Below are 9741 nucleotides of genomic sequence, written 5' to 3' on the forward strand. Positions count from 1 at the left end.
CTCATGCTTGAAGTGTTAGAAGTTTGGTTCACTCAAAGGAGTAAGTGACTCTCTCTATCTATAGTTGTAAAATTTATTTTCCTCTTTCATATTTTGATTTTTCCTTATAAGGATTCTAGAACTTATACTATAGAGAGTGAGCTATCTAGAGCCATGAATCTAGAGTAAGGGATGTCTAGAATGAAGAATCTAGATGTTGATTTGAAGGGGTAAGACATAAATACAAGAGATCTCAAGGGAAGGATAGAAAATAGGAATTCCAGCTGTTGGGAGAGAGGATAGAAGAAACCAAGGGAAAAAAGGAAGAGGAAAAGAGAGAGGGACTTGAATAGGGTTATGGACTTATTCTAACATTTCCCCTTAAGATTTATTTATAGATGCTAAAAGTACCTATATATATATATATATATATATATATATATATAGAGAGAGAGAGAGAGAGAGAGAGAGAGAGAGAGAGACAAGTATACCCTTCACCCTAGTAAGAGTAAAGAAGAGACAAAAATTATAAACTAATTACATCAATGACACTCCAATCTATTCTTATCTTCCAACACTCCCCCTCAAGCTAGAAGGTAATGGCAGTGATCCCAACTCGAAACAAATAAAATAGATGTAGTAATGATATCCTCCAATAAGATGTCCCAAGGATAAGTACGAAATCAAACACATACCCACAAAAGGTAGAAATGGGTGATAAAACACAAGTCAAAACCAACCTCAAAGGATTTCAAGAAAAAATAGTGATAATAATCACTAAAGTGGGTAATGCATGTCACTCACAAGACGACGTAAAAAACCCAAGGGTACCAATAAAAAGTCTCAATGGACTAAAACACAACCATATATATAAAAATGGCCAACCATAGCAACGCACCAGAAAGGGTTGGCCAAAGGGGGTAAACGAGAGTCAAATAAAGGATTGTAGGAGAAAGGTTGCCAAATAATAAAAAGGTAATGGGGGATCAATAGGTAGATAATTTGAAGAAGTTAGGGCCATCATGTGTTTTATTTTCCGAAGTAATTCAAATTCGTCATCATATGAACCAATGATGACATCAGCCTGCAAATAATGAACCCAAGGCAAGCAATAGAGGAGTTCTTCTTCAATAATAATGCCTCAAACAAAGACACACTATAGCAGCTAAGGTAGTGAGTCAATGCCCAAATAACTCATATTAAATATGTTGTCATATATCAACGGATAATCTGTAAATAGTAAAATTCCTTAAGAGTAATAAAGACACATGAGATAATTTGTCCATCCTTCAATAAGAAGGATGTGCACCAAATAATAAGTTGAAACCTAGTAATTTGTTGCCATGAACCGAGTATTGTTAATCTTCTCAAAAATAATAGTTGAACTGCGTGCTATGGATTTCAAGAATAGTAGTAAGGTCTTCTCAAAAATAGAGAAGAGTGAATAAAACAATAATGGATGCTACTTCCGCACTCATTACATCAATGATTATTTCATAAACCAAACTGAGAGCTAGCCATATTAAACCAACCAATTAGAAACCAATGACATAAGTGTCTTCTTCCTGAATATAGTCCACTCTTAGAGATGTAATTGTAGAATGAAACTGATTCTGAAAGGCAAGATAAAAAATTGAAGGCAAAGCTTGAGGCTAGACCAGTTATAGCTTGAAAGGATTTTACCGAGTGATACATTGAGCAAGTCCATTTACTTCATAAGGGGATGAGTACATCTAGTGCTGCTCCAACATGTTGTTAATATGCTGCAAGGATTTCTCATAACCAGAGAAGAAATACTTGTTTTGAATCTAGTCTTAGATCAGAATTTCCTTACATAGATACTTTTGTAATTTGAGATATTAAATCAAGTAACTACTTTTTTTGGGAAGTCGCCATAATTCAAAATAGGAACACATCTTCTCTTTGACAAATAAATCAAAGGAAAGTTTCTGAAAATTAGATTATCTTCTAAAGATTCTTTCCAAATATTGTTAGTTAACAAACAGAAACTTTCCATGGGTAGATTATGAGATAATTTCTTAATATTGTTGATCAATAATAGCTACTCAAAAAGTGAAGCAAAAAAATTGGCTTAAATTCGGATATTCACATGCAATAGGAAACCAACATGACTTTTGCTTCTTCCAATGAGGATAGATCTCTCTAGAAATATTGGATTGAGAAACAGTTTATTGGGATAGAAAGTAGAATCAAATAGATTTCTTTTGATATATAATTCTTAATATAAATCCTCAGTAATTTTGGTAAAAACCATTTAGGAAGTTAAGGTTTTCTACTAGTACACGAACTTTTTTTGTTGCTTGACCTTTTTTGTTTCAGATGTTGATTTCTCTTTCTAGGGAAATGTGATTTCAATGATTATTTTTTAGTTGGAAACTAGATATTTAAAACGGTATATAATTTTCTATATGGAACATATAGTAAGGGAGTGAAAAATTCAACTAAAAACAAGGAATAAGAAAAGAAGACTAAGGAAAAATGAGAAACTCTTCTTTTTTCTTTTTCTTTTTCTTCCTCCCTTTCTTCTCCATCTTCTTCTCCTTTTCCATCTGAGATCTTTGCCCGCTCTGATATCATGTTTATTTCTAGGGACATGACATAAGTACAGGACATCTCATGGGAAGGAGAGAAGAGAGGAATTCCAGCTCTTGGGAGAGAGAAGAGAAGAAACCAAGGGAGAGAAGGAAGAGGAAAATATAGAAAGGTGTATAGATGAATTTGAACCATGAGGGAGAGGCTTGAATAAGGTTATGGACTTTTTTCTAAGCCTCCCCGTTAAGCTTTGTTTATAAATGCTAAAAGTACCAATATTACAAGTATAACCTTCACCCTAGTAAGAGTGAAGAAGAGACAAAAATCATATATCTATGACACTCCAACTTATTCATATCTTCCAACACTCGAGGGAGTACATGCTAGAGTCAGAATCTAGTCGTTGTACAAGGAAATCTCCTGGGCTGAGGTTTTGGGTGTGCAATTAGGGATTACACAGAGTTAGGCCCAAAAGATCCATGAATCATTTTGTAAGTTTTACTACAAAGAGTTTAGTGAATTTTCACGAGTAAGAATTCACAATTGGTGATTATCACTAGTGGAACATCGATAACAAAAATTCTTGTATGTTCCTTATGATTATGTGTGTTTGGTTTTATTTTGTATTTACCTTTACTTGCAGTTGAATTATTAATTTGCCCTAAATTCACCCACTATTGAGACTTCATTGAGGCAAACAATGGGTACTAAAGACACTTTTCTCTCTCATTACAATCAAATATGGGCAGTCTGATTAGGTAGTCTCCATATGTCCTTTTCTCCTCTTTTTTCCCTTATTTTGCCTACGTTGAACTGACCATTCTATTGGCTGGTGAATAGTCTTTAACTAAACCTTTACTTTTTTTTTCTAACTTTTGTAACTTAGGATTTCATGATGTATGATTAAATTAGAAGAGGATTAAGAGGTGAGAAGAAGAAGAAGAGTTATGGAGAGAAGGCTTAGGAAGAGAAGAAGAAAAGTGACGAATTTGGAGGAGGAAGATGCTGGAGAATGAGGGTTGTGTTCAATGCAACAAACCCTACCCCTTAACCTTTTGTATAGATGTCGAGTGTATGTAAATTTTAAGTATACCCTTCACCCTAGAGAGAGTGAAAAAAAGACTAAGAACATAAGATATTTACCATAATGGCACCTAAGCTTGTCTATGACTTTCAACACTAACCAAACAATAGTGCCTTGCTTGTTGTGTTGACCTTACATGTCCTAGTGGATGATGCCCTTTCTAGCATGAACTACTTGTTCATTTTTATGTAAGCCACTTGGGTGATCTTTTGCTAGTTGTAGAGAAATGCTTCAAGAAATGTCCTTTGAGGATTTCTTGATCTTCAAAGAATACGTATTCCACATCATTAATAATCTATGTCATCTTCAAAATTATCTCAATAGGGATCTTGGGACCAATAGCCCCACAACAACATTTATTTTATCTGAAATCGTTCAAGTGCATCAAAGTCCCTAAGAGTTTCATCTTTGAAGATATTTTGAAATTTGTTCTGAAATGAAGTTCTTATGTTATTCATTCAACTTTTCTCAAAACCTCTTCCAAGATTTTGATTAATATAGACATCTTGTGTTCCTCCAATTTAACATTGTTTATTAAGTAAGTTTCTATTTTTTTTACTTTTTACATGATTCATTGTAAAGGCAACTACAGCTTGTGAAGCAAATGGGGAAGACAGGCAAGAAGCCTGCTAATCTTGTGCATAATTGAATATTTGAAGGACAAATTTTTGGGGAGTGACAAGTATGCACCGCTTCTATATGATTGGCTCAAGGAGTCATTGAATCCTAGTTTTAAATTTCCAAGTGTGGAAATTTCCTAAGCAAGATTTCGCAGGTGGTGAACACCATTAGGGGAACACTCGTAAAAAAAAAGTTTGGAGTTTTTTTAATTTTTTTATTTGTATTCTCTTTATTTATTTTTATAGTTAAAATTCCTCTAACTTTAAAAAAGATTAGAAAAAAAAACATTAAAAGAACTCAATTGAGCCCCCTCCCCTCTCCATCTCGAGTTGCCCCTGTTGACCAATAGAAACAACAAACTCAGCCTAGTTAACATGGGTTTATCTTGATCTTTTGTCTTATAAGATAGACTCAAATAAGGACTAGGTTCAATTCAAACCGAATTAAATCAATCGATCTACTCCATGTTTTATAACACTTGTTAGATTCTAGGATTTCATATCTGAAAGTATGTTATAATTAAGAGGAAAAGGAAGTGAAATTGAGGAAGAGAAGAGAAGAAGATGAATGAAGAGAAGGCAAGTTTAGGTCACATTGAGGAGAGCACCCTTGATTAGATCGAGTAGTTTTCTTCCTCTTTCATTGATAGATTAACTAGTTTTTTACATAATGACCAACTTGCCCGTATCTTAAATTATCAGGTAAAAATAAAAGTGTGGAAATAGAAAACAAATACTCTTAAGTACAATCATATTTCTAACAACACTAATTCAAACTGCAATTATTTATTAAAAGAGTAAGTTTTAATGCAACACTCTTCATTGTCATGTTTCTAAATGTGGGTACTTATATGCGAATTTAAAATACAATTCAAATGAAATTGTAACTAAAACTTAACAAAAAAAATAGAATTGATCAAATGATCATTATTTGTCAAAGATTATAATTATCAAATGATTATTATTTTTTTTGAATATTTTAAATAAAAATTGGATTCCCCCTTTCACTTAAGAGAAAAATAAAGAGGAGAAGTCGTCCTCTCCTGCCTCTACAAAAGAAAGAGAGTGAAGTTCAAAAGCCCCTAGTCTTGACTTTTTACATGTCTAGAATCTTCTGTAACATGAAAGGGGTGGAAGCAATGACTGTCGCAGTTCATAGAGAAAAAAGGCATAAGAGGGGATCATCCCTTCTTCTCTCCTCTCCTCTCCTTCTATAGGAGGGTGGAGGAGGTAGGCTCCCTCTCATTTTCATATAGGTGTAGGAGATTTCCCCTTCACTCTTACTACACAAGGTTCCACAAGTACAAGCTTCTCTTTTTATTTAAAAATATTCAAATTTTAAAATATATATATATATATATATATATATATATATTTTAAAGCTAATCTTTATGTATAAACCTAACCCGGTGAGTTGACAAATCCAATTTAACTAGGGTTGTCCACCCGTTGAACTACTGATGATCGACCGGAGGCAGAGCCCTACGCCTTCCCCTTGTACTATTGGCAAGAGAAGGATATTCGTACTCTCCTCCATTGTGGGAAGGTTCCACATGGTAAAGGGGAGGATAGGACCCTCCACCTGCACTCAGTACAAGGGGAGAGGGGCAAGGCTCCACCATCTCCACTACACGATAGTGAGAGCAAAGGATCCCTCCCTCATCAACAAATTAAAAGGAGGACGGATAGTACACTCCCCCTCCTCTTTGTAAATCAATTTGTTTACAAAGAGGAGAGTGAGGGGGCCACTGCCCCTCCTGTAGGAAGACATCTCAAAGTGGCATCAAGGTAAAATACCTTCCTCACGTCAAGGAGGTGGCAAATGATATAATTTAAAAGTCTTATCATTAGGATGACACAATGTTGTAATTAAAAAAGATGTTGTATGTCTACTTATGACTTTTATTTTTTAGAGCTTATGCCCCTAAGGGCATTGTAGTCATTGGCCCTGTTAGTGCCCTCTATAAGTGAAATGTATTTCACGAACGCTGGGTAAAACGTGCTAAACCCCCTTAGTGCCCTCTGTAAGTTGAGAGGGAAAGTAAATTACAAATGTAATTCACTTTCCCCTATTTTAGGCATAACCCGAAGGAAAGTGAATTCAGAGGGGTCGAGCTCTGAATTCACTTTCCCTCCATCAATTACATTGGGTTGTTGGGAGGTTTGTCGAACGAAAGGTTTTTGGAGAAAAAAAAATTTCGGCGATTTCAAACACCCCCTCTGCAACCTCTCCACAGCACTTGTTGACTCTCTTCCTATTGTGGACTCGATAGCAGGACGAGTCATCCAAAGGCGACACGGATGAGTTGACTCAGGCATAGTTGACGCAGTGGAATTATGAGTTACATGTCTTATGCGTTACATGTCTTTTAATTATTCATTTCATGTAAGTAGGGAAGTCTTAATGGCATTATTGTAATAACTCTTATCTCAGCCTTAGCTTAAGAGGCTATCGAATGGAATGGGAAGCAAGAAAGAATTACGGGATTTGTGTTCTCCCTAAGGAACCAAAGTTGGCGTTCCCCTGGAACCCAAGGTGTAGACTCCCTTCGACGAGTCTAAATCCCCCTATTCCATCAACCATTTTCCTTCTCCTCTTTACCATAATCCTTTCTCAACCCTATTTCTCACAATTCCGACATCATAGGGAGGCCTGAGAGGTCTCGACAACCAGGCTCTGCCTCAAAAATGCAAAACAATCTCTCCCATAGGCGAGTTACTCGGTCCATGGTCAGAGACCACAACATCTTGGTATCAGAGCAGGCTCCTACGTCGCGAGTTCGATTCCCAGGGTGCGCAGAGGCTGGATTAAAATTATTGGTAGGGTCGGCATAAACCTGGTCAAGCTAGTGTTGTTGCGCCATCGTGGTCATTCAGGGTTACGCGGCACTAGCAGCACCTTTAACAAATTTGTTGCATCAAAATTCCTTCCAGTGGAGTAATGAGACCACCACAGCCTTCCAGACTCTCAAGACAGCACTTGCTACTATGTCTGTCTTACAGTTACCTGATTTTGGGGAAATCTTTGTGGTCAAATGTGATGCCTCCAGCGGCGGTATAGGGGCGGTTCTGCTACAGGTCAACCATCCTATCGCCTATTCTAGTCAACAACTTCCGCTACACCAACATAAATTGCCAACATATGAAAGAGAACTTATTGTTCTAGCGAAGGCACCTTATTTATGGGTCGATATTTTATCATCCGCACTGACCACTATAGTTTGAAATATCTCTTGGATCAGTGCATTTCTACATCCCCGCAGCAACTGTGGATCAGTAAATTACCGGGGTTCAACTTCACAGTGGAACATAGGGCTGGCTGATTGAATACAGTAGCTGATGCTCTCTCCCGTCGGTCTGAACCTTCGGCCCAATTGAATGCCATCAGTCACCCAACTCCTACACTATTGGAATCTATCAAGACAGCACACAACACGATTCCCAAGTTGCAAGATTTATACCAAAAAATTACAGCAGGACATATGGCCTCCTCTTGGAAAATTCATGACAGCATTATTCTTTACAAGAGTCACATTTATTTGCCTCCAACGTCTCCTGTCATTGATGTCGTACTCTCAGGGTATCATAACAGCTATCATGAAGGCATCCAGAAAACTCTAATTCGGCTCAAAAAATATTTTTATTGGGCAAGTATGAAATCCTCGGTTACTTCATATGTAACTGCGTGCACTGTATCTCAGCACAACAAGGCCGAGCACTTAAGCTCAGCAGGGGTACTTCAGCCACTCCAACTTCCCACTCAGGTTTAGTCCGATATCTCCAAGTATTTTATTGAAGGTCTACCGAAATGCTCCAGCAAATCAGTTCTCCTGGTGGTCGTGGACAAATTCTCAAAGTATGGACATTTCATTCCCTTGGAACATCCCTACACAGCCGCATCAGTAGCAAAAATATTTTTTACTCACATTGTTCAGCTCCACGGCATTCCAAAGTCCATTGTCAGTGAAAGGGACATCGTCTTCACTAGCCAGTTTTGGCATGATCTATTCCACCTATGCGGCGCAAATTTAAATTATTCATCTGCTTATCACCCTCAATCAGATGGCCAGACAGAGGTGCTCAACCGCACCATTGAAATGTATTTACGATGTTTGGTGGGAGATCGTCCAAAGCATTGGGTGAACTATCTTCCTTAGGCAAAGTGTGCTTACAATACCTCCTTCCACACAGCCTTACAGAAGACACCGTTCTGGATTGTATATGGCTGGGATCCCCCCTAGCTCCTTTCATATGTTTCAGAGTCCACCAGGGTGGATGCTGTTGACACTGCTCTCATTGAACGGGATAAATTACTAGCGGTTACCCACCTACGTCTGTGGCAGGCCCATGCTAGAATGGAGTATTATGATCAAGGACACAGAGACGTTCAGTACAACATCGATGACTTGGTTTGGTTGCGCCTTCAACATTACCGGTAATCTTCCATGGCAGGCAGTAGGCATAAGCTATCGCCCAAATACTTTGGGCCATTTGTCATCTCTCAGCGGGTGGGTGAGGCCGCCTATAAACTCCAACTACCTCCAGATGCTAGGATCCACGACGTCTTCCATGTGTCATTCCTCAAGCCATTCAAAGGCAGTGACCCTCCCCTCACGTCATCTCTACCACCCATGGAAGAATGTCAGTTGTCTCTCATGCCAACCGAGATTTTAAATGCTCGGCAGAATGCACACCGCAGGAAGGTCTTAGTTCAATGGGCACACTCAGACACCAGCAACGCTACTTGGGAAGACATTGATGTCTTCCAGCAAGCCTACCCCACGTTCGAGATTACGGACAACCTCATTTTTAAGGGGGGGAGTGATGTTGTGGACTCGATAGCAAGACGAGTCATCCAAAGGCGACGCGGATGAGTTGACTCAGGCATAGTTGACGCAGTGGAATTATGAGTTACATGTCTTTTAATTATTCATTTCATGTAAGTAGGGAAGCCTTAATGGCATTATTTTAATAACTCTTATCTCAGCCTTAGCTTAAGAGGTTGTCGAATGGAATGGGAAGCAAGAAAGAATTATGGGATCTGTGTTCTCCCTAAGGAACCAGGGTCGGCGTTCCCCTGGAACCCAAGGTTTAGACTCCCTTCGACGAGTCTAAATCCTCCTATTCCATCAACCCTTTTCCTTCTCCTCTCTTCCATAATCCCTTCTCAACCCGATTTCTCACAATTCCAACATAATAGGGACACCCGAGAGGTCTCGGCGACCAGGCTCTGCCTCATAAACGCAAAACGATCTCTCCCATAGACGAGTTAATCGATCCATGGTCAGAGACCACAACACTTCCTCTTGCCATCCCCAGCACCGATGCCCTTCAGTGACTTCATCCCCCCTCTGCAACCTCTTCGCCTTGATTTGAAAGAAACTAGGGTAAATCCTTCTTCCTGGAAATCGATGGTTATTCTTCTTCTTGTTTTTTAATCGTGCATCTGCTTCTCATTTTAATTTTTTGCTCCATTTTTGGAATCGTTCCTTTGCCTTTGTAACC

The 9741-nt window shown here is 38.4% G+C and overlaps 1 protein-coding gene across 1 annotated transcript; it reads left to right on the forward strand.

Moving 5' to 3' along the window:
• The first annotated feature begins 8681 nt into the window (after positions 1–8681).
• On the forward strand, positions 8682–9110 carry LOC137945605 (uncharacterized). Its single transcript, XM_068791550.1, has one exon. It carries the CDS (start codon positions 8682–8684, stop codon positions 9108–9110), a length of 429 nt encoding a protein of 142 aa, XP_068647651.1.
• The last annotated feature ends 631 nt before the right edge of the window (positions 9111–9741 follow it).

Source organism: Aristolochia californica, unplaced genomic scaffold, assembly GCF_029961685.1.
Source record: "Aristolochia californica isolate CCGP_79_NKW_82.1479 unplaced genomic scaffold, dmAriCali1.0.hap1 SCAF_12, whole genome shotgun sequence".
Classification (NCBI taxonomy): Eukaryota; Viridiplantae; Streptophyta; class Magnoliopsida; order Piperales; family Aristolochiaceae; genus Aristolochia; species Aristolochia californica.